Consider the following 23,188-nt stretch of genomic DNA (forward strand, 5'->3'; position numbering starts at 1 on the left):
TTGCAAAGTCTGCTCAATATTTGGGGAAGAAATATTTAAATAACAGAATGACTCTTCTAGCAATATTTTTCAGTGAGATATAATAAAGCCTGTAGGCTAAATGGAGCTTGTAAAGTTCAATAATTCATTGGGATCTGGCAATTGGACAATTTTAGTTAATTAAAAAGGCAATATCTACATTAAAAAAAGCAAGTTTATTTTTGCTTTTAAATGTAGAGGAGCCATCCTGAAAAGATGTTACTATAAACACATTATATTAGGGTATGAGATGATCCAAAAGGAAGACAAACTAAATAATTAAGAGCTTTTAAAAGAGATAAATACCCTGAAGTCATTGGAAACACTTCAAATTTACTTTGTTAATAGAAGTGAAATTGTTCCTATTGCATCAAATACTCCTCTTAGAAATGAAGAACTGCCTTGACTTCAGCGTTTCTGTCCTGTGACAGCAGAGTGGAAGGAGACTGAGAGACGTGTGACTAACCTATGAAATATATTGCAGTCTTTGGAAAGAATTATCTTAATATTAACTCATTTACAAGAAAAGAAACTCCAGAAGTTGGCACAGTAAAAGGAAAATTAATAGAAAAATGCCTATATCTTCTTACAAGTACATTCTGGAACACGGTACATCCTGGAAATATGAATTCACGCTATTTATTTAAGAAAAAGCAAAAGATTTCTCACTGGCCGGGAGTATAACTTACCTAATGTGGAACGGCTCAGATACCCAATAAAAAAATTGCGCTTGGATGAAAACATTAGCAAGTCTAGGTACAAATGACCTCATTTTATTACGGTTACGACACGAAGGCGCTGGCCCACGCTGCCTGGAAGGTTTCCGGAGCCGCGGCCGTGTCCGGCTCCCCGCGCCGAGCGGCGCCCGCGCGGACCCGCCGCCCCGAGCGCCCCATCCCGCTGCGGGAGCTCGCGCTCCGGCCGGACCGCCGCGTGCCTTGGAAAGCGAGGCGCCTCACGCCGTGCGCTTGCTCCGCGCCGGCTGGGGGAAGAGAGGGGCCTTCGGGGAGCGCCGCCCTCCCGCCCTCCCTCGTGCGCGCAGGCCCGCAGAGGTGCGAGCGCCTGCTGGAAGAGACGGGCGGGCGCCGGGGCGAGGACGCCCCGTCCGCGCGGCGCCTCCGCAGCAGGCGCTCAAGCAAGGCGCCGGGGGCTGGATTAGTTATTCCCTTTCCCGGGGAGCCTGGGCTCAGTCTGTGTAATGCTCCATTATCCGACAGCTCATCCCGGGCGGCGAGCTGCAGCCCTCCTTCCCGGGAGGCCTCCTGCCTTCCCTGGGGGCGAGGACGGCCGCGCTGCGAGCCGCTGCGGACAGCCGCTAGCTGTTGAGAAACAGCGGCGTGTTCTGCGGGGCAGGGAGAGCACTGCTGCGAGACGGCAGAAGAGGGGTTTTTGAGTCAGTGCTTGGAAACAAACGCTTCAGCTGCAAGCGAGAGACCTCAGTCTGCTGTGCCCCGCTTCTTCAGGCCGCTCCGACGCCTTTTGGAGTCACGCTGCTGCGCAGAGCAGCCGGAACCTTGGGTCTGCTTTTCGGGGGGAAGTAAAACCGCTTCCCAGCTCCCCTCTCGCACGCGGCCGGCGCGGGGTGTAGGGAGGAGGCAGCGAGGCCTGCGCCGGTGCGCGACGCGTCCACCGCCGGGCATCGCGGGCGAGGCGCGCGTGGGGCCCGCGTGGGCGGGGCCGCGGGCGGGGCGGGCGCGCGTGGGCGGGGCCGAGGGCGGGGCCGGGGCCGGGCCGGGGCCGGGCGGCGCGGCGGGGCGCGAGCCCGGGCAGAGCCGCGCTCGGCAGCGCAGGACCGCCGCCGCCGCCCGCCGGCACCATGTGGCAGCCGGCCACGGAGAGGCTGCAGGTAGGCGCGGGGGCCCCGCCGCGAGCGTGCTCCGCCGCGGGGTTTCCTCCCGCGGGGCCGGGGCTCCGCGGCGCCCCCGCGGCAGCGCTGCCCCCGCGGCACGGGACGGGCCGCGCTCGCGAAGGCGCTGCCGAGCGCTCGGGTCGCGCCCCGGCGGCGGCGGCTCCCGCCGGGGAAGCGGCTCCGAGCCCGCGCCCGAGCCCCCGGCGGCGGCAGCAGCGGTAGCGGCAGCCGCGGTTCGGTGCCGGCAAGGCGGTTCGCCGGCCTCGGCCCGGCGTGTCCGGCTCCGGCTCCGGGCCCGGGCGGGACCGGCCGGGCGCCTCCCGCCGCGCGGGGCGGTGCGCGGGGCGCCGGGCGGTGCGCGGCCAGCGGGAGCCCCGCGCTCGCCGCCCCCGGCCCGCGCCTCGTCCTAACGGGCGGTCGGCGGCTGTTCGCGGGTGGGTGAAATCCTGCTGAGATGGGAGACGGGCAGAAAGTGCCGTGGAATGAAACTCGCCCTGTAGTTCCTCTGCGCTGCCTTCGTACGGTCTCCAGAGCAAATGTCTAACGAGAAAGAACCGGACACTTCTTAAAAGGATCGCTGCTCTTTGCTGCTGCTGCTGCCAGCAAAGGCTCTTATTGCTTTTGCAGTCGAGATTGAGAATTTGCTGTGATACCGATTGAGCAGAAAATTCAAAGGCTTTAGTATCGAGCTGATACTAAAGCCAAGTTTGAGCAGATCTCTGAGCTTTATTCCACACCAGCCAGCAACAGGAATAATTTGCTTTCTTAAAATGACATAGTTCTAACTAGAACAAGGAATGTCATCCTGGTGGGTAGGAATGATGTGCCAGAGTCAGAGTTTATGGATTCCAGGGTGAAAATTGTGTGAACGTACTGTGATTTGTTTGTTTTCCCGTTTTAGATAAAAAAGACTCTGTACTAAAGCATCAAGATATCTGTGCTAAGGACTTTATGCTCCTGGCCCTGTTTTCAGAGGTCTGGGGACCTGTTTCGTGCCCTGCCCTGAAGGGACGGTGCCCCGCGTGGGGGCTCACCGTTAGCACGGGGGTGGCTGCAGGAGAAGGACCTGAGGTGACACTGCGTGCAACGGTTGGGTGCAAAGGGGAAGCTGAGGAAAGGGAAAGAGAAGGGGAAAGTTGAGGCAACAGTGGTATGACGGTCTGGATTATATGGCTTGGCTACATGCCCACTTTCGGGAATTAGGAGGTGTTAAAGAATAACAAGATATTAATATCATGAATGTATGATATTGCCTACAAAAGCAAGCAAGGTTTTTTTAAAAAAAAAAAAGTGCTTGTCTTAGACAGAATAAGGTTGCGAGCGTAACCTTAACTCCTCATGCATATGCATTACGTTGCAGTCCTTAATGACGTTATTGCATCCCATGTATCTTGGGAGTTTTACCTTAGTGAGTGCATGGGAAAGACCGTGCTCTGGAGGAGGTGACAATCTCAGTGGGCCTCTAGGTCACCTCTTGCAAAGCAGCAGAGGCCTGTGGTGAAGGGAGTCATGGTTCCTACCCGCTGCTGGGGGCGAGCCACGTATACCAAACTGCTCAGCGGTGGCCACTAATTTTGTGCAGTGTGTTTTTGGCAGCCTCGCTGAGACTCTAGGCATCCATTGGCAAAAATGCTGAGCATCCCTAACTGCGATTCATGCCACCAGGAGCTGCAGGAGAAGCACATAAAGGGCTGTAGGCACTCTGGAAAAAACAAGCCAGAGGGGTCTGAAGTTGTAGAATGAATGATGCTTTTGACATCTCCCAGCTCCCACAACGGGGACAAGGAGAAAGTCTTGGAAAAGCCACAATAAGTCCAAAATAATTCTTCTTTCACACAAGAGATTAAATAACTTAGCAAAAAGTGGAAAGAATGCGTGCAATGAGCACCACCAAGAAGGAAAGATGCATCACTAACGTGTCTGCTTGCACACTTCACCTGCCTGGCATCCTTGCCCTGTCCACCTTGTCCTTGCCCAAGGTCTGTTCCTTCCTTGCCCACCACCCCACCTCTCATTGTCCCGCCTCGGTCTCCTCGCAGCAGTGCCTCATCTGACCTCAGCCTCGTTCCTGTGTGTCCCAGCGTTTCCAGGTCTGACCTCCTTCCTCTGAACCCCTTGTCTCTGTTTTTTCCCCTTTTCCCCTCAGCACCTCAGTGCCGTTTCAGTACTGCTGCAGCAACCTCCATCCCTGCCCCCACCTCCATCCGGTTGCGCTCCTCAGCCCTGGCCCGGCCCTGGGTGCACGTTTCCCCCAACCACCAATCCACCCTCTCCCCATCTGTTCCTCTTCGCAGGTGCTTTGACTTCATTTCCCCATCTCCTCCCGCGTGGGTCTGGCTCTGCGGTGAGATGGCTTCCCCTTCCCTGCCGGTGAAAGTGGAGGAAGGAGACTTTTCAGCGGCCGTGGAAATAACACAGGGAGCAGCCACATGTTCTGGAGGGGCAGATGGGCCACCACTGCCGCAGGAGCTGCCGCGGGGGCCTGCGTTTCCAGAGTGCGCTAGGGATAATTTTTTTTTTTTTGTGTGTGTGTGTGTGTGTGTGTGTGGCTATTGGCTCTTGAGAGTCTCTTTAGCGGGCATTAGGTTGTAGCAGGGGAGACTTGGAAGAAGCTGGGGAGGTGGCAGGAGCTTGTGGAGTCTCCACTGCCAGTGGGATTTGGGGAGAATCTAGACAGACCCATGTGGGGAATGGTGTTGGATTGAATAGATGACTTCTTGGGATCTCTGCTCGTGTCTTCCGCGATTACTGTTATGCCAAGTTGCTACCCTAGAATATTAGGGGGAAAATACAATGGTTCGTCCAGTCTCATCTTCACCAGGTTCTTTAAGGTGGTTTATTGGTGCAGAAAGTACGGAGCTGGTACAGCTTTCTTTCCTTATGTTTTCATGTGTGAATTGTATGTGGTGTAATTTTGACCCAGATGCATCTCGCACTGATTTCCAACTATGGCGAAGTGCAACGTGAAGCAATAAGTAAAACGGCAATGAAAATATTTTCATCCTTCAGTGAGTATTTCTTTTGGCCTGGTGCAGTTAGAAAAAGTATGAACAGACTTTGGAAGTGGTTGCCTGCTTTTATGGGTCAGCCCTGCCCTCGGTGTTGGGGGGAGCTATGTATGTTGACTTGATCGGGAGCGAGTGTCGTGGCTGGCGGGCGTTCATCTCGTTGCTGCCAGAAGGTCCTGTGGTCACCTCCTGCGTGTGGGTCTCCTTCATCAGCCCCCATAGGATATACAGCACGGCTGCGTGGTCCAGGTCTGCAGCAGTTCCTGCAGGAGCTGCTTTTGCTCCAGATGTGTTTACTGCTGTCAAGTTTCACAGTTTGCGCTGAGATTTTTGCCTTTGACCAGTTGGGTACAGCAATTGCAGCGGATGTCCAATAGTGAGGGCAGTAGCAGAGCTGATGTCTACACAACAGAAATAAAGCGATGAAGCATCATCGCCGGTTCGGTTACAAAAATGTGGTGAACCCCTCTGGAGCCCTCCGGCCCCTGCCGTTGTTGTGGTCGCTCCTGGTGGAAAGCGTCGGTGCTGTGAAATGCCCCCATCCCGCATGGCGTTAGGTCTGGTTTGGCTGTAGGAAGCCCTGGTCACGGTCTGCTTTGCTTCTCTGCTCTCCACTCCGCTTCCCTCCGATTGAAGCTTTTCCTGTTGTTCACCTGTTTAAGGAAGAAGCCTCCGTTGTCTCATATATGTGCTGTTGCTGGCAGATAGGTTGAACTGAATTCAATGGGTTAGAGTAAGATAGAGAAACTTAAATGTCCAGGCTTCTGGAATTTCCCTGAAAATATAATAGAGTGAAGACAGCTTTTTCTTTTCCTTTCCTTTCACCTTTTGCCATTCTTTCACCTGTGGCGACATGTCAATTATGTGCATTTTTGCCAAAGTTAGTGGGACAGTTCTGATAGTGACGCAAGAAACTGCACAGCTGGGGCAGTGAGAGAATACACGATAGAGTTCACCTACGTCTCTGGTGCAGTATGTAAGAAGATTGTGATTTTGCAGGTGATGTAGGCATATTATTCATGTTTACTGTAAAAGAAATGATCTTTGCGTCTCTTTCGAAAACACCCTTTTTCTCTCTAATTTCTATGGGAGCATTCCTGGTTTGTGTTCAACAAAATGTCAGTGAAAGTATGGAACGTGAAAGGACCTCATCTCTTCTGCTGGAACAGTTATCCGGAGGTCTTTAATTTATTAAAGAGTTGTTCTTCCTACGGAGAACGCCAGGACACCAATGCGCTGGCTCACGGCAGCTTCTCGGCGATGCTTTTTATAGCGGGATTTGCAGCAGAACGTATTGATGATTCTGGCTGAAACAATGCCAAGAATGTTCTGAAATCTTTCTTTACAATTATTTGCAAGTGTGCCCTGTGTGCCTGGTGTGGGATGCGAGGCTTAGAAACTCTCGGTGCTGCAGCTGGGATTTCGGAGACAGCTGGTGGTATTGTAGCTCCTGTGAAGAGCTCTGAAGTGGTTTTCAAAAACAATCAAGGTCTTAGTGCAAGTTTCATTTGCCCGTCTATGAGATGACTGGTATTTGCTTTGAAACCTAAATTTTCCTGGGAGCTTGATGCCAGACATTGTTTCTGGATAATAAATCCCGTGGGTGTGTAGTTTCTGAGTTCATGCTGTTCATAAGCCCTGTTTATTAGTTTTCCTACCTCTCTTTAACATGTGCGAGCAGGGAAATCGTGGTGTCCAAACGCATTTCCTCCTGGAGCAGGAGCAGGAGAGAGGAGGCAGTGCTGTGACGCTGGGTGTCTGCGCCAGGCCATGCTGCCGCTGCCTTTGGGATACGGCTCCCGCTTTTATTTTGTATGGATTAACGCTGGTGGGTTCAAATCAAGCGGCAGTCATGTAACACAAGCTGGTGTCATGCAGCAGGGCCTGTTTCCGTCTCGTACCCTTGGCTGCATGGGCTTGGACAAGAAGATGTTTCGGGTGCAGATGCCTCATGTTTGGCAAGCGCTTGTTTGATTTCCATCATCATCCTCAAACCAGGCCAACTGCACCACTGTTTCCTGCTCTGAATGTTTTTCCATGAAGTGTCTGAATGAATGAATGCAAATGGCCAAGTGCTTCATGGTAGGACCTTGGTGATTCTCTATCTGCTCATCTGGAAACTTGATGTTCTTACCAAAAGCCCATGGTTTTGGGCCATTCCTGGGCAAGGTTTTAATAGCAGATGGCTGCAGCATATTCTCATGTTGCCAGAATTTCTTTCTTTCATAAAACACGGTTCCACGTGTTTTGTAATATGCCATGAAACACTGTTGGGGAGAGCTCAGGTAAACTAGACGTGATGAAGGACGGTGCGCAATGTAAGGCAGCCGGCTGGAGGTCCTTATTAGTAGAGTTAGTCCAGCTGCTTGAACCTGGAGGCTTAATTTTGCCATCATATAATTTGTGCTGCACTTGACAAATTTATGGGAAATATGTATGTGTGTGTGAAAGGAAGCTCTGCCATCGTCCTTGAGTCACTGATGTAACTTAGCTCCGCATCATTAAGATAAAGCAATAAAAACACAATGCAGCTATCGATCCGAGTGCAGTGTTGGGGGTCTTGCTGCTTGCTGTCTGGCATATCTGTGAATACTGTCCTTGCAGGTTTGATAAATGCATTCCTGTTTTTCTGTGGTTTTTGTACCCTATAACTGTGCATTTTGAATCTACTGAAATTTTTAGATTTGGGGATCATAGACAGCTGATAAATACATACAGATTACATGCACCCACTGCCTTCTAGTGTACACAGAAAACACCTTTTCCTTATCAAGATAATTGAGACTCTTTAGTAAAGAAATTCTACTCTGTGCAGAGTTAAGTGTATGTGATGGCTTCAAGGTAATCAGGGGTACAGAGTGTACATCACTGTCACCGGTTTGATGACACCGTTTACATGGGGTGTGGTTTTGGGTGCTATTGATGCTTTCAGAATCAACTTCTCTTCTCGCCACTGTATGTGCGGTGGTCAGACGCATGTGAGGTATTTGTCTATGCAAAAAATGCAGTATGCAGTCAGTTGAAACAATATTTTCCAATTGTTCTAAAGCATACAGCAAAATCCCTTCTAGACCCCCCCCCCGATTCTATGTGTAAAGCATACAAACAGCTGTCTAGACAAAGTGCTGCAAGACATGTATAGTCAGTGTGATACTGCTCCTACTGAACTTTGGTTTTATTAAACATTATATTAGAAGGAAAAAGTGAAATGTACTTGAAATTTAAGCTTGAATCATGTGAATGCACACATCCAGGAAGTCTTACAGCATGGTATTTTGGCATTATGTAGCTTCAGGATATCTTTCAAGGCATCAAAGTTCTTAGAGTAGTTTGCTACTCTGACTTCACAACTGTCAGAAATCTTTCAAACAAAGCACGGTGAATTCGAAGAAGCTCATCTGGCACCACTTAGTTTGGGCAGTTCCTTTTTTTTTCTTTTTTTTTTTTCATTATTTATTCTTTGTAGCAAATGAATGGCTCTGGAGAAATGCTAACATGGGGAAGCATTCTATGACCAAAAGAAAATCAAAATTGGTGACTGCCTCATGGAAAGCCCTCTGGGAAATGTTCTTAAGAGTTCGTTTATAGTATCCTGCTAGTTTCTGTTTATGAAGCTGACAGTCTGTTTGATGACCAAGAAGAGTAAAAAATCAGTGATTTCCCTGATGGAAGGCAGTCAAAGCCTAAGGAATTCAGTCTAAATAGTTCGGAACTTTAACTGCCTGTCTTGTTTTTTTTCCTGTTCCCTGATGACAAACAGTAGGGCAGTCATTAGTATGTCCAGAGCGTTGCTGTTTCCTTCCAAGAATGATAGTTTTTGCAAGAGAGGACCCTTAACCTGGGCAACACTGTGAGTCTGCCAGACCGCGGTGGCATTGCACTGGCGTCTTCTTGCTCACATCAGTTCGTTAGTGGCTTCGTTTGCGATTTGTCTCTCTATGGAAGCAAGAGGAGAGTCTGGCCCAGAGGCATGTATATGTGTAACTGAAAAGTCCCTTTAAGCAGTGTTTAATATTTGCTTTTTTTCTCACAATGCTTTCACGTATAATAATTTAACTTATTTGCACTTCAAATAGTAGCTGGAAAAGGTTACAGGTAACAGTAGGGTTAGTCTTCTGGGCCCTGTCTGAATAAATGCATCGGACCTCTTTGACCAGATTGCAGGTGGCCTTGTTCACAGTGTAGCGAGAAGAACTGTTATGGCTTTTTGTGACTCTTTTTTCCTGCTGAAATACTGATCAACAAGCATAAATCTTGATGCACAAAATCTTCCAAAAAAAAAAAAAGTTGCATATTTCTAGTATTTTGCCACCTCTTTATGTTAATGATGGCACTTCAACAAAATTATTTGGAAACTCAGGATGATTAAGTTAATCTTGTTACATTGAATGTTATGTTAGCAGTTCAATGATGGCTTCTGAAATGTTGCTCTCAGAAGATCCTCAATATGTGTTTTCATTGGGGATATTTAAATAGTAACTGCTTTTCCAATGAACCAGTTATCATTGGTAATAATTCCAATTCAGATCTGGAAAATTAAAGATTTTGATATTCCAAACTGTACCTTGCTGTTTGTCTCTGTTTCCCCACAGGTTTCCCTCAGTGCAGTTGTGCTTCATTTGAGGGAGCAGGAGATGGAATGGGTTGAAGTCTTTTCTTGGCTATTACACTCCCCTCTCTCAAGTTAACAGCTGGTTGTACTTTCAAGGCAGTGTTAACAAATACAGTTTTGACCCAAGTTATTAATTTAAGTTGTAATGACCAAGCCACGTTATGAGCGTAGTGCTTTTTATTTTGGGATCTCAGTGCAGTAGCACTGGAGCAGCGAAGCATTCCCCTTCTCAACGTAGGGTCTGTGTCACGTCAGACAATTTTCGAATGTCTCCTCATGTGAAAACGTTTTCTCCAGACGCACGGGATGGGAATTGCCAAGAACACTGAGAACAGATAGAAAGTTAATCAAATGTCCCGAAGTTCAGATTTGTGGCTATTTTCTTCTCCCCATTCACCTGGGTTGCCAACCGCTGGATTTAAGCGGATAGATGTTCCATATGTTTCATGTTAAATTTTCAGAATGACTCCGGAGTAACTTTTCAGATATTCAGAGCCTCCGTTTAGGGCCAGGGGAGAGGAGTTTGGGGTCTGGAGGAGACCAAGGGCACGGCACTTCCGTGGTGGCGGTGGCAACATCGGACAGATCCTCTGAGCCTGCAAGTTTCTAGCTTTCCTTTGCTTCTGCAAGGGGAGGATTTCCATAGCGAAGCTGAGTTTCTGTGCAGCTTTCTTGTAGCTGGAGACAAGTTTTCCTGCTGTCAGGATTAATACGTGCTTTTTAAGGTGGTGATGGTGATGATGATGATACTGACCTGAGGCTGAAAATGGTAGTTTTCTCCCTCTCCTCACTGCACCCCAAGTTCATTCTGGTCAAACTTCTGTTAGTTGTTTATAAAAATTGTCCAGTCCAAATTAATAAGCTGAACTTGGTTTCCAGTGCTACGTTAAGAAGTCTTGTCCTCAGATTTCTAGCATTTCCTTCTGCTGGGAACAGAAGTATCCTAAGAAGAGTTGTGCTGTGGTGTGCTGGTTCTGCTGGCTCCAGCTTGGAGCTGGAGAGTGTAAAAACAAACAGCAAAATCATTAGAAAAAAATATTTCAAACTTTTCCAAAACAGGATTTTAATGTTTCTTTCCCTGATTTGAGACTATTTATTCAGCAGAACCTTTTACCCATCTTTAGCTTTTCCATCTGGAATTTATTATGCTTTCCAGTTTTTGACCAGAAAAGTACATTTTGGCAATTATGCAAACCTCACGCTGCTGCTCACTGAGCTGCCTGGCTGCCAGGGTACAGCGAGCGCCGTCGCGCTGGCTCACCGGACCGCGAGTCTGCTGAGGACAGCAGAGGATTTCTTTCAGAAAATCGTCAGCTTTGGGATCAGGTCACCACTGGCGTACAAAGCACAGCCGGGACAAAGGCCTTGGCTGTGTGTTGCTTTGCAGCTAGGGATTTCAAAACATCTCAGGAGCTGAGTAAAGTTTTTCGTGGGATCATTTGTGGGGGGAAATAGGAAGTAATACTTCCAGTCACAGAAACAGGCAATTTGACAGATTTCTCATATGTAGCTGTTTTAAGGCAGAGGTGAGCCCCCACTAGAAGCACTTGCATGTAGAGGATGAAGTGAGATATTTCTGTGCCACTTGGCTTGCTTTCTTATTCCGTAGTGTCCACATCACTTTCTATATTGCCAGTTCCAGCGTTGCTGAATGATATTAAATCCTTTATTTTTTTTTTATTAAGTCAGTGTGGTTTTTTTTTTTTTTTTGCTCCACAGGAATTTTCTGTGTGAAATGCCTGAATATCTATAGATTTGAATCAAGGAATATAGAAGCTTATGTTTTCTCTCAGTGCTTTCAGGAGGTGTCTGCACAGTACCGATCTGTGCAGGCTTCGGTTCCCGCAGCTGGGCGCCGCTGTTTGGGCTAGAAGTGGAGGGCAGGGCATTTTGAGAAGTTAACGCCAGCCCTCTCGATAGCTTGGCTGAAAGGGACTATTGAGCTGCGTGCTGCTCCTTTGAGGAAATCCTGATAACGAAGACAGCTTTGGTGCCTCCTGCTGAAATGACCTGCTGGGGAGATGTGCGATGTCGCTGAATGGTGCTGGCTGGTTAATTTTTGAGGTAGGCCATGAAGAGCGTGCCGGGCAGTGACTCGGAGGATAGCACGTGGCCTGGGCAAGGGTTCAGCCGAGGGCGAGACACGAGGGCTTTGATGCTTGGCCGGGAAGGACCCTGGCTCTGAGCTATCCCACGTTCACTGGCTGGGCTGTGTCTAGGAAAAGCAGAGGTGTTTTTGTGACCTGGCCTTTCTCAAGATTTTGCGTGAAAACCACAAAGAAAACTGCCCGAAGTCCAGGACTGGTCGGCATTTCAGTCTTTCTTTGTGTCCACTCTCTCTTCTGGATGGTGCCTTTGGTTTCCCCTTGAACACTGGGAGGGTTTCCTTGCAGCATGTTTGCTTTCTAGAGAGAAGTGCATTTAGTTCGTGGCCGATGTGGACTCCTCTCTGCAGTCACCAAAAAGCATGCATTTGCTGTTTGCCAGTGTCGGGTGGGTGCGTAGACAGGACCTGAGGAACACAGTGAACATAGAGCTAGAAAGGAAGGTGCTTAATCCCTCCAGAACTAAATGCTCTCTGGGAAAATTGCTGGAGTAAAGCACTTGGAGATGAGAAGAAGAGGAAAAAGAAAAAGTAGGATCACACATGAAGTGGGTAACTTATTTAAAAAGCTATTCTGAAGCAAAGAATACCACCAAACTACTTGCCTCATAAAATCCCCCACTTCCACAAAAACCAAAGCTGGGCTTCCAGGAGTGCAAAGCTCATTGTAAAATCAGAGCCTTGCTTGCAGGTGTTGACCTTACGGGAAGGTCCAATATAGGTGGGTTTTGCAGGTCCGGCATCTGGTGCTCTTCTTTCTGGATCACTGGGGGAGCTGCACTGCTTCCACCACTCAGTGAGTCAAATGGAAGTAACATACCCAGCTCATATGGTTACACTGCACTTTTAATTTGTTCCTGATGTTTTCTTTGGAGAACTAAATCGGCCCTTCCAAAGGAAGGTCCTGGGCAGTCTTTGCCGCAGCATAAGTGTAGTACCTGGCTCCTCTTTGCAGAGAGGGAGTGCTCATGTTAAGTGATTCCAGGTAAGTATGACCACTGGAGCACATCATCTAAACGTGCTGACAGCCACTTATGAATTGATTTGAGGTATAATGTGGTTTGGATTATGGGGGAAGTGGAGCCCTCTCTCTGTTGCCTGCTTCCTGCCGGAACATCAGGTGCAGAGTTCTACAGAATGGATATTATTTTATACAAAATTGGACAGTTTACTTTGATAAATATATGTTAAATCACTCAAAAACACAGATTTAGGAGTGCAGTCTTTTCTCAGTGCGTAGGGATATGCCTTTGAATCCATCAAATTTATCTTGCCATTTGAGATGGCAGTGTAGTTTTCAATGGTTTATAAGGAATGGTGGGAAGCATATTCATGTGAGTGACTGCTTTGTTTAGATCTTATGTTTAGAGGTTTTTTCATTAAACCCCAAAGCTTGGTGCTAGAAGGTACAACATTTTCAAAGGGCAATATTTTAAATTTCTACCTCAAAATACAGAGTTGATATAGATGGAAATGTTGCATGTTTGGAAAGGTCACAGGAGCTACGATAGGTCCTGCTATTGCCTTGTACCACAAATGATAGTGTTCCAGTATGCAGTCCTTGCCTTTCTTGTAGCTTTGAGGTTGCACGCAGCTCCCTGCGCCTCACCTACACTATTCCACAGTTTCTGGCATGGTGACGGGGTGCACTCTTCCAAGTAGTTGTCCAAGCACAAGGGACTTGGGATTTTGTTTTCATCAACTGCTATGATGGATGGAAGTTGAAACATTTCCTTGTAGATGGCCGGTGGGCAGTGGGAAGAGTGTGAGGCTAACCCTGCTCGGCCGTAGGAAGTAACCGCATCAGAAATCCTGGGCTTGCTGTAAGGTCTGCAGAAGTGAAGTGGCAGCCTTTCCGTTGATCACAGCGAGCCTTGGATCAGTCACTAAATGAATGAGACAACCGCCTTTCGTAATCAGGGGTGATGAAAAGCCCTGGTGCTTCAGGACACTGAAAAATATTCACTGAAGTCTTAATTAGTCACTGTTTAATTGTTCCTTTTCTGAAGTCACTCTTCCGCATCTTTCGTATGCTCAAAAAGCTGACGATGTTTCAGGCTGCAGAACTGGTGGAAGCTAATCTCTCCTAATGAGAGCAGTGTTTGAAGAGACTGCGAGTTGCAAGTGACAGCTGAAAGGAGTTAGCAAAATCTGTGCCTGGTCAGAGACATCCCAGTGCTACAGCACGGGGATTTCAGCCCCACAGTAGGGCAAGCTCAAGCTGGTTTTCTGAGCCTGTGGACAGGGCTCCAGCAGAGCAGGGCAGGGGGCTGAATTGAGGAGGGCACAGAGCTCTCTGTAGGTGAAGGCATCTGGGGACACTTAGCAGAAAGGCAGAATCTCAGCAGGTTTTGGACTAATGTGAAAGGCTTTGTTGTGGGGAAGCTAGATGTCCCCTCCGGTGAGAGGACTGGATCAGCCGTCGGGGAGGGAGAGATTCACAAGGGCTCTGGAGAGCAGTCACAGCCCGAGAGCCCCGTTTGGGGAAACTTTGCATTGAAACACCTCAGGTTAACTTGGTTATGAGAAACACATAAATATTTTATATGATTTCTGAGAGCATTTATGTTGTCTTTTCCAATGTAAAGAAGTAAAAATCCTAAATTGAAGTGACTCTTGGCTGCTAACAGTGTATTAGAAAAATAGGCATGTGGAGTGGGCAGCAGTAAACAGGGAAATGTCCCTAACTTGTTTGTTCTGAAGTTTACTGTGCTGATTCTGAAAGTAACAGCCTGACCTATAGTTTCTGGTGTGGTTTGAGGGTTTTCTTACGTGTATGTGAAGCTTTCCAAGAAAAACGAAGTGAATGTGGTTTGGCATTTAAATCGCTAATGTTGTATCAAGCTAGAGAATTTCAGAAGCCATTAATGTCTACATAGATGTCATTTTGTTCACTTGAGGATAAACTTTGCTCCTGTCTATCTATATGTAGCTCTTTTTTGGTCCAAATTCAGATCTTGATAATGTTCATGTAAATCTAAATGCCATTGCTAGTGTCAGTAGAGCTACTTTGGATTTCTTTTACTCTGAGAAGAAACACGTGCATTAGAGAGCCTCTAATCTTGCAAAACGCAGTAGGATGTTAGCCTGCATAGCTGTGGGCAGGATTTGGTCCTTTGGGGCCCTGCCAGCTCGGGGCGCTGCTGAGACGTGGGTCCGGTATGGCCTTCTCTGGGGGTGCAGCCCCTTTGGGTATCGAGTTTTGGTATGGAGCTGAAGGCCGTATGCAAAGGCTGAAATGGTTTGTCTGATTTTTCTTTTTTAAGGTAGATGCATGCGATTATGTGAAAAGACTTAGTGTGTAAGAGAGCTTAGCCGATCACTTCTGTATTACTCTTTTTTGGAAGCATATGTTGTTTAAGTCATTCTTCGCTGTGCCGTAACGCTGTCTGGATAACTGGTGTGAAGTGTCTGACTGAGGAGCATCTGTGTGGTGCTGCGAGCTCGGAGCCCTCTCGTTTCCCGGGGGGGAACCACTTGCAAAACATTCACGGCAGCGCTGCTGGGCTCGCTGCGGCGTGCGCGCTGCACGGGCGAGAGGCAGCGAGGGTCTGCCCCAGGCGGGGGCCCGGGGAAGGAGCGCGCGGAGGGGCCTCGCGCGCTCACCGCTGCGGCACCGGGGCTCCCTCGCAGCGCCAGATGCTGTTTGCCAAAGACCTTTGACCCTCGAATGTGTCTTTAAAAGGTATTTTCAGGTTGCAGTTGAAAATTGTATTCCTCGTTTGTGAGTACAGGACATTTCCGGTATCTTTTCTGTTCTCTCGTGGAGAGAAGGTTCTCTCTTAAGCCTTTTAAAGAAACAAATAGGTGCCAACTCAGTGTTTTTTTTTTGTTGTTTTTTTTTTTTTGGTATTTCTCAAGGGGGTAAAAAAGTGTTTCTTGCCCAGCAGCCTTTAGTTACAGAACTAAATTTGGAGAATGATCCATCTCATGCTGGGGAAAAAAACATTGTTCCCAACATCTTCTCACTCCCAAACCCATATGTGGGGCCTTAGGAAAGTGGTCTTGTATTCCTCCCTACTACCCCCACATCTAACCAGTGAGTATTTTTAATAGTTTTTCTGGGAGGTTTTTAAATCTGGTGTCCTGACTAAGTTTTACAACTCGATATACACCTGAATAAAACCAGACTGAAACACCTGCTTTGAAAATGGCCTGGTCCTTATGGTGCCGGCGTGACTTGGTGCACTTCCTGGACGGATAGTAAAGTGATGCTGTGAGTCTGAAGAGCCGGGTGACTGAGTTAGTCACTGTTAATCATTGCCATTGACCACAGTGGTGACTATTGTGAAATACCGTTTCCAGAAAAATTAATTGTTGTAGCATCCCGGTTAGTAGGTGTCAACAGGCAACAGTACAGTTTTATTAAAGATATGAATTATTTTGTTAGGGCTCTCCAGCTAAAGGAGCAGATAAAACTGCTGACTTGGCAGGGGCAGCTGGTATCCGCCCGGAGGGACGGGCTGCGAGGACGCTGCGGCCGGACGCGGGAGTGTGTTGCAGCAGGAGCAACCCGAGCAGCACAGCGAGCCCGTGCGTTCCCCCGTGGGTGCGGAGGATGACTCTTAAGCATATCATCACCTGCCTTGTGTCACTAGTTTGTCTCCTAAAAAGAGGTCAGCAGGGTGCCAGTGCCACGGCGACAGCGTGCACGGGATCCCTTACGCTTCGCAGCTGGTGTTACCCCGGTGGAGGGCGGGTGCAGGACTTCAGGGAGGTATCGCTTGCTCTGCCCAGGTGGTTCTCAGTCCTCAGCTGTTATTGTAGTTGTTGCCCCTTCTCATCCTCGCTGCGTGCATCTGCGCGGTAAGGGGGAACTGGGCACAGAGACACTGAGGTCCCAGGAGGTCCCAGCAGACCTCGGAATTGGCCTGACGATGCACAAAGTCATAGCGATTTGGGCTGTAATCTTGTTCTTCGTAAAATTCCTATATATGCAGTTGTTCGTACTGCTTTGAACAAGGCTTTGGAAGAGAGTTTAGAGACTGGCTACTACCTGAAAGGAGATATTGAGACTTCTGTGTTATTCGCTGCCTGCCTTTGCTTACCTGCCTTGACAGATCTGATCTGGGAGCTGTGTTGCAACAGTGTGAGTTTGCATTGTAAACAGTGTGCTGTGATTTCCTATCAGTGTTGATTATTCCACGTGTGTTTTCTGGGTCCTTTGCACAGATTCAAGGTTTGCTTTAGAAAATATTAAATATCATTCTGCTCTGCACACCCGGAAATCGAAAGCAAAATTGTTTTTCTAGCTAATGAATTATTTGCAAAGTAATTTTAAGTAACATATAGCAAAAAGAAAGCATGTGGAGTCTGGCCAGTTCTTAGTAACATTGGAACCAACTAGCTTCATGCAATATTACTCCTCTAACATGGTTTCACTGAACTCCCAGGGAGTGTTGAAGTTTCACCTTATCTAGCTTGTCTTAATTTTACGGCATGTTTTTCCAAGCTGGTGGGGTCAATATAAAGGTTGTATTTATGAATATCTGGTGCTTGTCTCCATCCGTCGCTAACACTAGTTGCTGGAGGGGTATGTCCTTCTGCTTTGGACATGGCACAGGGTCACCAGGGCAGGCCGGACGGAGAGGATGCAATTCCCGTGTCCCTTGTGGCCGTTTGCCCCGTCCTCTGGCCGCCGGCTCCCGGGTGCCACCTGCGGCTCTGGGCTGCGTTACGGGGCTTGCAACAGCTCAGTCCTCGCCCGGGGACCGACGAGCTGCAATGCTGGCAGGAGGATTTCGGCTGGTTTCAGTTCCTAGTGTGGGTGTTTTGTTTAATATGTCATTTCCAAAACAGTGTGGTTACTACTGTAAACATTTGTGTGTAAATGTAGTGTGTATCTGTAGAGATGTGTTAGAATTAATGCTAAATTGATCATTAGTACTCAGTCTAAAAATCACTATGTCAAAAACTGCTTCCTCTTGTTTTTTTAATTGGCAACGGTGCATGCACAAATACGGGATTTGGATGACCAGAACCTCCAGGATCTCATCATCTTACCTGGAAAATGTCAGCCTTTTACATTAATAAGCAATTTAGTCACTGGGGAGAAATGGAATTGACTATTTCAGCCATCCTTCGCTTTTAGATGATAATGATAAGCTATAGCCCACAGCTCTCAAGAATTAATAGCTCTGGGCTTATGACATTATTTTCATATATTAGAACATCTGAATTTCATTATATTTGGTAACATTTTATTCTGTAATATCTTTGCATAGAAAAAAATGGAAGATGCACAAAGCATGTCTTCCAGCATCTTCTAATGTTGCTTTTCAGCTTTTTACAGTCTGCAGATGTGTTGCCAGTGCTCTGCCTTTTCTTCTTTAAATCAAACTGTTCTGTCTTCTGTTGACCAGCAAGCTAGGCTGTTCCTCCCTCACGAGAGCGAATAAGTTGTTTGAGCAACTTGTGGGGATTAGCTGTATATCAAACTGCTGCAGGAAACAAGTAATAAATTCTCATCAAGATGCACGCTGTGCTCTGTGTGGAGATTTTACGGAGTCTTCTGGAAAAGAAAATGTTTTTCTGTCTAAAAAGCATTTCCTACCAAGTGACTAGCTGTAAAGGAAACAGCTTAGAAATGTTTCTTGACTGCAGGAAGGGTTCGGTACGTACTTTTACTGTGCCATTGTGGTTAACATCACTATAAATTTTTCTAGCACTTCCTAATTTTTCCTCTATATACCTAGTGTTAATAAACATAGGTACAGCAATAACAGTCCATCTGAGCCAACCCATTTGATCTTTTCTTTTCTTTTGGTAACACTGATGCCAAGATTTTGCAAAGGATAATCCAAAGATTCAGGTTTGTCTTTGCTCCTGTTTGAAATCACTGTTAAAATATTGACTTCTTTGCTGCTGAATCATGGGCCTGAGTTTGATTTTGGATAAGGAAATAGCTCAGTAGACATAATATGGCATTAGTGGAAGCAAAGCTCAGTAGATGAGGTCGGTGTGTCAGAGCTCTGCGTGCGGGTCGCGTGCGACACATTGGTTCCCAAGCGTAAGGAACTCAAACTATGGCTCAGAGCAAGATGTTTTTATAAACATAGCTAGCAAACTTGCTAAACCTTAAACCAGGTTAGAAAGCATCTGTTAAGAGTACCGGGAGATGTGTAGCTGTTTGCACAGTTTGGAAGGGTTTTTTTTAATACCATCACCAATGTATTTTTTGCTGCTGAGTTCCACTGTCCGTGCTGAGCGCAGGACAAACTGCCGCGTGCGGGTCGGGCAGGGGTGGGACAGGGCCGCTCCAGGACACCTCTGGCCATTGGCATTCCCGCTGTCATGGTGGGGCTTGTCCCCTCGGAAGCTCCCTGTGCCCTGAGAGTGAGTGCCGGGCAGCGAAGGGCAGCCGGCGTATGCAATAGCAGAGTAGTCTGGTTTTACCCTTTCAGTTTAACATGGGGCAGCCCAGGGGCTTTTGACACTTTGCTGGGAGAAACAAGATGATTCCTAAATTTATCATCATCCCTCAGAGTCTTTCCGCCCTGCCTGGTTTCCGTACTAACAGGTATGTTACAAAGCTGGGAGCTCGGGGGTGAAGGCAGGAGCTGCTGAGGATGCCGACCTCTGCGATACCAAAGTCGGGCCAGACACCTCCAGTAATTCTTTGGTAGCTGCGTTCTTTGGCAAAGATAGGTTTGAAATATTTTAGGTGGCTGGGTACATAGCAAAACCCACAAATATATCTTGTAAATCTGCTGTTGTGAGTTACAGAACATCACTCAGCTCAGGCCTGAAGACCTCAAGTTATTATTCATGCTATATATAGTATATATAGCTATATATATACGCTGCAACGTATATGCTGCGGTTAAATTCTCACATAGCTGAAACTGGAAAAAGCTGTAAAGGGAAAAGCCGTGTCAATTGAAATAATAAAAAGAGAGGGCATGCCCCTAATAAATGCTTTAACTTAATTATAAATACATGTGCACTTTTATAGAAACAACAAAGGTCTCATTTCTGCAAAGTTTTAGCCACGTGCTGATTCTTACATACTGTGAGCAGACACGAATGCCAACAGGCCGCTTCCCTGAACATTAAGTGGGGGCCTAATTTCTTGCAGGACTGGGGCTGAAGATAGCAGCATTTGGTTTATGCTGGATATTAAATGTTTCAGTGCACATGCATCTTTTCCCGAATTGAAAACATCTTTCATTTATTGGGTCGAGCTGGCAGCCAGCGTAGAAAACTCTCTGTATTGTGTTTATCAGCCCGCTGAGAAATGCAGTTGCTTTTGAGCCTGCTCCTGATCTGCCAAGAGCGTCGGCAGAAAGTTTTACTGTCTTCTACTCTCTCTTTTAATGCTTTGAACGTGGCCAGTGCGGGGCCCCTGGCAGCAAGGGGAGTGCATTGAGGGAAACGATAAGGATTTAAATCTCCAATTTCCCCCGCGTTGCTGGTGGAGGGCCGGTGGCTGGATGCTGCGTAGCCGGACGGGGTCCGTCGTGGGGGGCTGCCGGGGTGCGTAACCTCGCTCGGCCCCCCAGCAGCCGCGGGTGCCAGCGCCCCTGTACTAAAAGGCTTTACCTGCTCACCCTTTTATGGGAAAACCTGGTTTAAACTGCTGCTGGGTGCTGCCATGGATGCAGGTAGATTCAGTGAGAATAGGTAACCTGTCCTTGACATGTTAATTAATGTTTCATTCATTTTAGTTGATCTAATTTAAGCTTTGTGTGTGTAAAAATGGGCTTTAATCAGTGCAAGACTTGGCTGAAAACCTCTGATAAAGAACTGTAAATCTATGCAGAGGAGTGAATGCTGAAGGGATTTAGAAAAATCTTTTCAAATGAGTTTTCTGCTCTGGTTTGGAGAAACAGGAATGCGTAAAAGGTTTTCCTTGTAGCTGAGAAAATTAAGAAAGTCTGTAGTGCTGTGTGTAACTATCAGTGTTTATTAGTTATTAAGAGTCCTTGCAAGGAAATTTCTTGCATAAATTGTGACAGCTGATTTCACTAACTGAACACAAGGTTTATTACTATATGAACTTGATAATTAATTTGTAATTTGTGCATAAGCATTTCATACTGGCAGTTTTCTCACAGAGAATAACTTGCCTTTTATTTGTTGAGGATGTTTTTTTTGTGAGAACAGAACTCCCATTCATGATGGGCACAGCAAATGTAGTAAAACATTATCATAGCTGGGATTTGTTGTACACTATGGATTTATGTCAAGAATGTTAATGATTTGTTTATGAATAAGTGAGCCTGTAGTATTGTGAAGCAGTATCTGGCAGGGCTGCTGAATGGACATTTTGAAAGCAGAGGATTCTTGGACTGAGTAAGCTGTAGATATTTGTATGTCTCAAATTCGTCGCAAGTAGGCTTATGGATTTTAAACAGAAGTGTTTATTTAATGCATTATCGTCTTCTACAGTACTCATCTGGCATATGTACGGGCCACTCGATAACATGCGAAGAGGTTGTTAAGTATTTTTTAAGGGCAGTTAATCTCCTTCTAGTGGGCTTTATTTTAAAAATGAGGTTCTCTCCTAGAATGAAGCATTAAACAGAGCAATATGATGTCTGCAGAGTCAGTATAGATCAGGAGCGCGCTCTGGATAGACAGCGTCTCGCTTTGATACAGCGTCTAGTCTAGCTGAGATGTCAAGTCAATGTCTCCTTGAACCGGCCGACCAACAACTGAGATCCAACAGCATAAAGTGAGACAACCATCCCTCTGCTCCCAAAGGTCTGAGCTCTCCCAGCATTTTGGACTCAGGTCTTTATTTTTAATAAAACTAGCTGTTTAAGTGTTCTTTGCCCACATGCAAGGTAAATAGCGTAATCACAAAGCTGCCTCTCCTGCCATCCTCTCTCCCATGAGTTTTATAGCTGATAAAATGGGTGTAAGCACTTAACTCCAAGAGGAAGTTGTCACTTGGGTGGGATTCATGTGTTTTCTCTATCTACCTAAGCTTCTGGGGAAGCTGCAGGTCCCAGAAGCGTTGTTCATTGCTGTAGTAGGAAGCCTGGCAGGGCGCCTTTATGCCCTGTGGGCAGCTGAGCCCCAAAACTAGGAGTTTCAGCACTGAATTCAGGGAGCATCGGAGACGGTCAGTGTTGCGCAGCTGCGGCGCTGTGTGGAGCGTGACTGAACTCTCTGCCCCATAAATTATGGCAGTTCTTGAAACTTTTGTCTTGTAATTCTTAATGAGCTGGGCTATCGGCTCTGCATCAGTGAATGGTTAAAAAGGAGCAAGATTTGCTTAAACATTAAAACTGTGCCTGGAGGACTTCTCTGAGAAACTGCTTATGAATATTAAGTGAATATAATATGGGAAGACAACTTAGCCTCTTTGCTGTGCTTTTATTTTTCATAGTGAATGTGGTTTTGAGAGTTGAAATGTGTCTGGATGGAAAGTAATGTTCATGCAGGGATGGCTTGGGAAGCCCTGTAGTGCTCTTTCCCTTTGAACGTGGATAGGAAAGAGAAGTAAGATGCAGTTTATTAAGATGCAATTTCTATAGAATTGTATTTCCGCTAAATACGGTTTGATCATGTGCCAAACAGCAAAGAGGCTGAAGCCAGAACACTTTGTGCAGTGAACTGGAGAAGAACCCCTTCCAAATCGAATGGGCTGGGGAAGAATGAGCCTAGTATCGCTTGTCCCTGCTGTTCCGTGTGCACGCGTAACAACCTACGGAAATGAAGAGAGAGCCCCCCCGTGACCGCTGATGATGGTGAAGCAGCCGTGGCGGCTGGTCAGGCTCGTTATATCTAACCTACTACAGGGAGCAAGCAGCCCCTGGGAGTCTTTCACCCAGGCCAGGGCACTGGGGTGCCGGTGGTAGGAGTTGCCATAGCTCCGGGTGTGTTATTTCTTCACTGGTGCATTCATTGCTCACACGGTTTTCAGAGTTGTCCCCTGTTTCTTCCCCAGCATTGTCTGGTCTGAGGTGGTAATTCAGCAGATAAATAACCCTCAAGCCGCGTTTTACTTCCATTCTCCAGTACAGAAATGCACATTCAGGGAGAAAAGCAAGGAGGAAAGCTGTAGTGAAGCTGATGAACTAATTTGTTCTCTGTACAGATGCTTGCACTCTTTCCCCATTCAGGCACATCGTGCACCATTAAACACTTTTAAATATTGGCAGCTTAATGGTAAACCGCATTTGTGATTTGTCTGCTGCATGAGCATAAAAGGCAATCTCAAACCTGCTTCGGGATCAGCTTTACTCTGTCAGATTGGCAACATCAGTGACAGTCGCAAGAGTCTGTTAATTTCCAAGTGTAGTGGAGATGAAACATGAAAGTGGAAATGCTCATGTTGTAGGGCAGGAGTCAAACTAATCACTTTTCTAGAGATGCTACAGGGGAAACAGATTATAACCACAGCCCCATTTAATGTGTTGGAGAAGCTGGTTCCTTCCTCATCTTTATGCTAGTGATGGAAGGCTGCGTGCAATACCGTGGCTTTTAAGTAATTTCTGACCTTTATTTCTACAAATCCATTCCTTGTAAAACCCAGTGTTTAAGCAGATCCACTCGTTACTTAGTTTTTTTCATTGTGTCAAAGTCAAAAACCATTGTTGTCTTTTGTGGATAGCTGCATACGCTTTCTTGCTCTTGAACAGCAGCAA

General features: G+C 47.0%; 1 protein-coding gene across 2 annotated transcripts in view; it reads left to right on the forward strand.

Moving 5' to 3' along the window:
- Nucleotides 1-1,764: 1,764 nt before the first annotated feature.
- Nucleotides 1,765-23,188, forward strand: part of PID1 (phosphotyrosine interaction domain containing 1) — an 84,392-nt gene continuing 62,968 nt past the window's right edge. Inside the window, exon 1 of one of the 2 annotated variants that reach the window (XM_067301463.1) lies at nucleotides 1,765-1,864. In XM_067301463.1, coding sequence (XP_067157564.1) covers nucleotides 1,835-1,864 — 30 coding nt within the window. In that variant the 5' untranslated portion in view covers nucleotides 1,765-1,834. Of the gene's footprint in view, nucleotides 1,865-2,928; nucleotides 2,939-23,188 lie in introns of those variants that run through there. The other variant, XM_067301464.1, reaches the window with a different exon arrangement.

Source organism: Apteryx mantelli, chromosome 9 (assembly GCF_036417845.1).
Source record: "Apteryx mantelli isolate bAptMan1 chromosome 9, bAptMan1.hap1, whole genome shotgun sequence".
In the NCBI taxonomy this organism is placed as follows: domain Eukaryota; kingdom Metazoa; phylum Chordata; class Aves; order Apterygiformes; family Apterygidae; genus Apteryx; species Apteryx mantelli.